The sequence below is a fragment of the Coregonus lavaretus genome, assembly GCF_964263955.1.
Source record: "Coregonus lavaretus genome assembly, contig: HAP1_SCAFFOLD_343, whole genome shotgun sequence".
NCBI lineage: Eukaryota > Metazoa > Chordata > Actinopteri > Salmoniformes > Salmonidae > Coregonus > Coregonus lavaretus.
Genome location: NW_028157704.1, coordinates 110,001 through 113,147, shown reverse-complemented (window position 1 = coordinate 113,147; position 3,147 = coordinate 110,001). Strand labels below are relative to the sequence as shown.

The window sequence follows — 3,147 nt, the reverse complement described above, 5'->3', positions numbered from 1 at the left end:
TGTCTGTTTTTTGGTCTCTGTTTTGTATTTGCAGAACATAGGCATCGTTAATAAAGGGGTGTATTTATTTAAGTGTTTGACTATTTTTTATGTCTATGATGCGATGGCTGATATTTTTCATTCTTGTACGGTGATGCCAATGAAAATACAGTGAAGTTATTTTATTCTAGAATTATTTCTCCAGGTGGAAATATTGATACTGTAAACTGAACATATGAACTGCATGTACATAGAAAATGGAAGAACATGCAGATTTTTAGGACCCTCTCCATACACTTTTCCATTGTTTTTCTAGGTCCCATACTCTCATAACTAAAAAGACAAATGTGCATGTACTTCTGCTGCTTTGGATGAGAAGCCACACTGTTGAAAACACTTTTATTTACACTGATGTGGAAACAGGATGGGTAAAGTGCCCTAAGGGGAATAGGGTACAATTTGGGACTTTACCAAGGAAAGGAATTCACTTCAGACTATCCAGTAATGGTTATAAACTGGTGAATGAGCTCACTGGTCAATCAGCCAATAAACGAATCAAGATCCAGTCAGTTAGGGGGAAATGTAACACAGAGGCCCTTGAGGACTTCAGCTGTGGTCAGTGGCCCAAACGCCTGACTGACATTAAATTAATCTTCCAATTCCATTCAAGCTAACCTAATCAAGTGATTTGTGAAATTGGTCAGAGTTTCGCCAATTCAATTATTGCTCATTCTACTAATTTCCTTCAAATCAAATCAAATTTTATTGGTCACATGCGCCGAATACAACCGGTGCAGACATTACAGTGAAATGCTTACTTACAGCCCTTAACCAACAGTGCATTTATTTTAAACAAAAAAAGTAAAAATAAAATAACAAAAAAAAAAAAGTGTTGAGAAAAAAAGAGCAGAAGTTAAATAAAGTGACAGTAGGGAGGCTATATATACAGGGGGGTACCGTTGCAGAGTCAATGTGCGGGGGCACATTGTGGTAGGAGTTTCATCCTGCGAAACAAACGGTTTATTGATTTTAAATGAATTGGGTCATAAATGTCAACTGAGGGTTTTATTTTGGGCGAGGCCGAGAAAAGTGGCGTGAACTACATTACCCATAAAGCCTTTAGCCATGACGCGTTTTTTTGTATGCGTTAAAAAAAAAACATCCTGCCAGGCAGCTAGCAGTTGGTTTGTGAAACCTGCAAGAGCCACAAAGACGAGAGGGAGGCGTCTGCTGCGTCCCTGGGTCGTTTCAAAGTTGCCTTTAAAACATCGTAAGATTAAACAACCGCTAGTTATGGCAGAGGGAGACAATAAAAGCGCGAACGTACTCGTAAGTAACGTTATCCCACCTTCGACTTGACAAGCCTTTCTTCCTAAGCTAGTTAACGTCGTAGTGTTGCTTGACTCTTGCTGTCAACGGCCTTAATGCTAACAATTAGCCAGCTATACTAGCATTAGTTGGACGTAGTTTGCTAGCGAAGAAGGATCAGTGAAAATGAAAACCGTGCCAAACAACACATTCAATATTTAATCTGCCCGTCTGAGTGAATTAACCAAGTCATGGTTTGTTAGACGGCCTATGTATCATTTTACATAGGCCGTTAACGTTAGCTACGCCAACAAAATGAGTTATGCAGTCTAATATTGGCCTAATATTAGCTAACATTATTGCTTATTATTTAGTTAACTAGCTGTTAACGCATGAGATCGCTAATTGATGAAAGGCGGTCTTGTAACTAGCATACATACAGCTAGCTGTGTTTATTTGACTGGCTACCCAACAGACGGCTGTCCGTAAGGTCATTTTAAATGTGACAGACGTTCAGCTGGCAAGCCGAGCGAGCCTAATGTCTGGCTAATTTGTATCGTGTGAAATTACTAAACATCCCACGTGAAATTCCCAACATTGCGCTACCTTAACTATTTGATCAGCCACAGAAAGATAACTAAAATATAGTTCAAAAGTTAGACGATTTACTCAGAGAATGTAGCATGATTAGAGTGAATAGTGTAATGAAGACCATGGTCAGAAGTGGTCGCTGCTCCGAACGTTGGCAGAACAGTGCTAAATTCCAACGTCAACTGACAAGCTAGCTATTGGCTGCAGGTTCGTGTGTGATAACCGCGGAATAGAAAACCAAATGGATCATATTAATTAACAACGCTAAGACAGAATTTCAATATCTACCCTCCCCGGAAAAGTGTTCATGTTTTCATAGTGAATGTCTTAGTCTAACCTTTTAAATTGCCATAGAAACGGCCCCTCTCAACATTGATTGACCAGGGTTAGAGGAATAGAAAGCCACGGATCTGGGGGATGAATATGACGAGGGTATCAAGTTGATTTTGATTGGTCCAAAGCGCAGACGTTACCGTCTCCCAATGCCGAACAATGGAAGAGAACTAGCGAAGGACACTACATACTAACGTTATCATTTAATCAACACTGTTAAGTACAAGCATATTAGGTAGTAATATTGTAGAGAACAATCTAATTATTAATTGTATGTGATTCATAGTGACATGGGCTAAACTAGGTTTAGACATTAATTTAGTAGCACCCTCTTGAATTTATCTGTATTTCACTACATTCTCTAGCAGTGGTTCCCAAACTGTGGGGCGAGCCCCCCCCCCCATGTTTTGCACCCATGTAGAACACATGGTGCAATTTCGAAATTGGGTAGTGCATCATCAGTTTCCCACTTGTCATGTCAGTCATTGCATTTCTTAGAGCTATTTATAACTTGTAAGGAATGTCCAGACTATCCCATGTCGACTAAAGTTTTTTTTGCCCATAGATTTTGTAATGTTCGAGTCACTCAAATCACATGAATACACATTAGACATGACAAAATGTATAGAATTGCAAGAAAATTAGCTTTAAAACTGCAGAATTCTCTCTGCACACCATGACAAAATGTGTAGAATTGCAGGAAATAAGCTTTAAACCTGCAAAAACAGTGTGACCATAGAAAGACGTGCTGTGCGTGGGAAAAAGTTTGAACTGCTGTTCTAGAGCAGTGAGTGAACGCCCTAGAATCTGTTTGAAATTGTCTTCAGTCCAATTGTGCTTTGACAGCTTAACGATAGCTCTCAGATGTGGCAGTCAGGCCTTGTCTGTCATTGATTACATTTAACCACTAAACAAATCTACCACAGAGGATCAACT

At 39.4% G+C, this 3,147-nt stretch overlaps 1 protein-coding gene across 1 annotated transcript in view; it reads left to right on the top strand.

Moving 5' to 3' along the window:
- Positions 1-1,148: 1,148 nt before the first annotated feature.
- Positions 1,149-3,147, top strand: part of LOC311125043 (ADP-ribosylation factor-like protein 6-interacting protein 1) — a 26,734-nt gene continuing 24,735 nt past the window's right edge. The window contains exon 1 of the mRNA XM_084199124.1: positions 1,149-1,308. Coding sequence (XP_084055250.1) covers positions 1,273-1,308 — 36 coding nt within the window. The 5' untranslated portion in view covers positions 1,149-1,272. The remainder of the gene's footprint in view (positions 1,309-3,147) is intronic.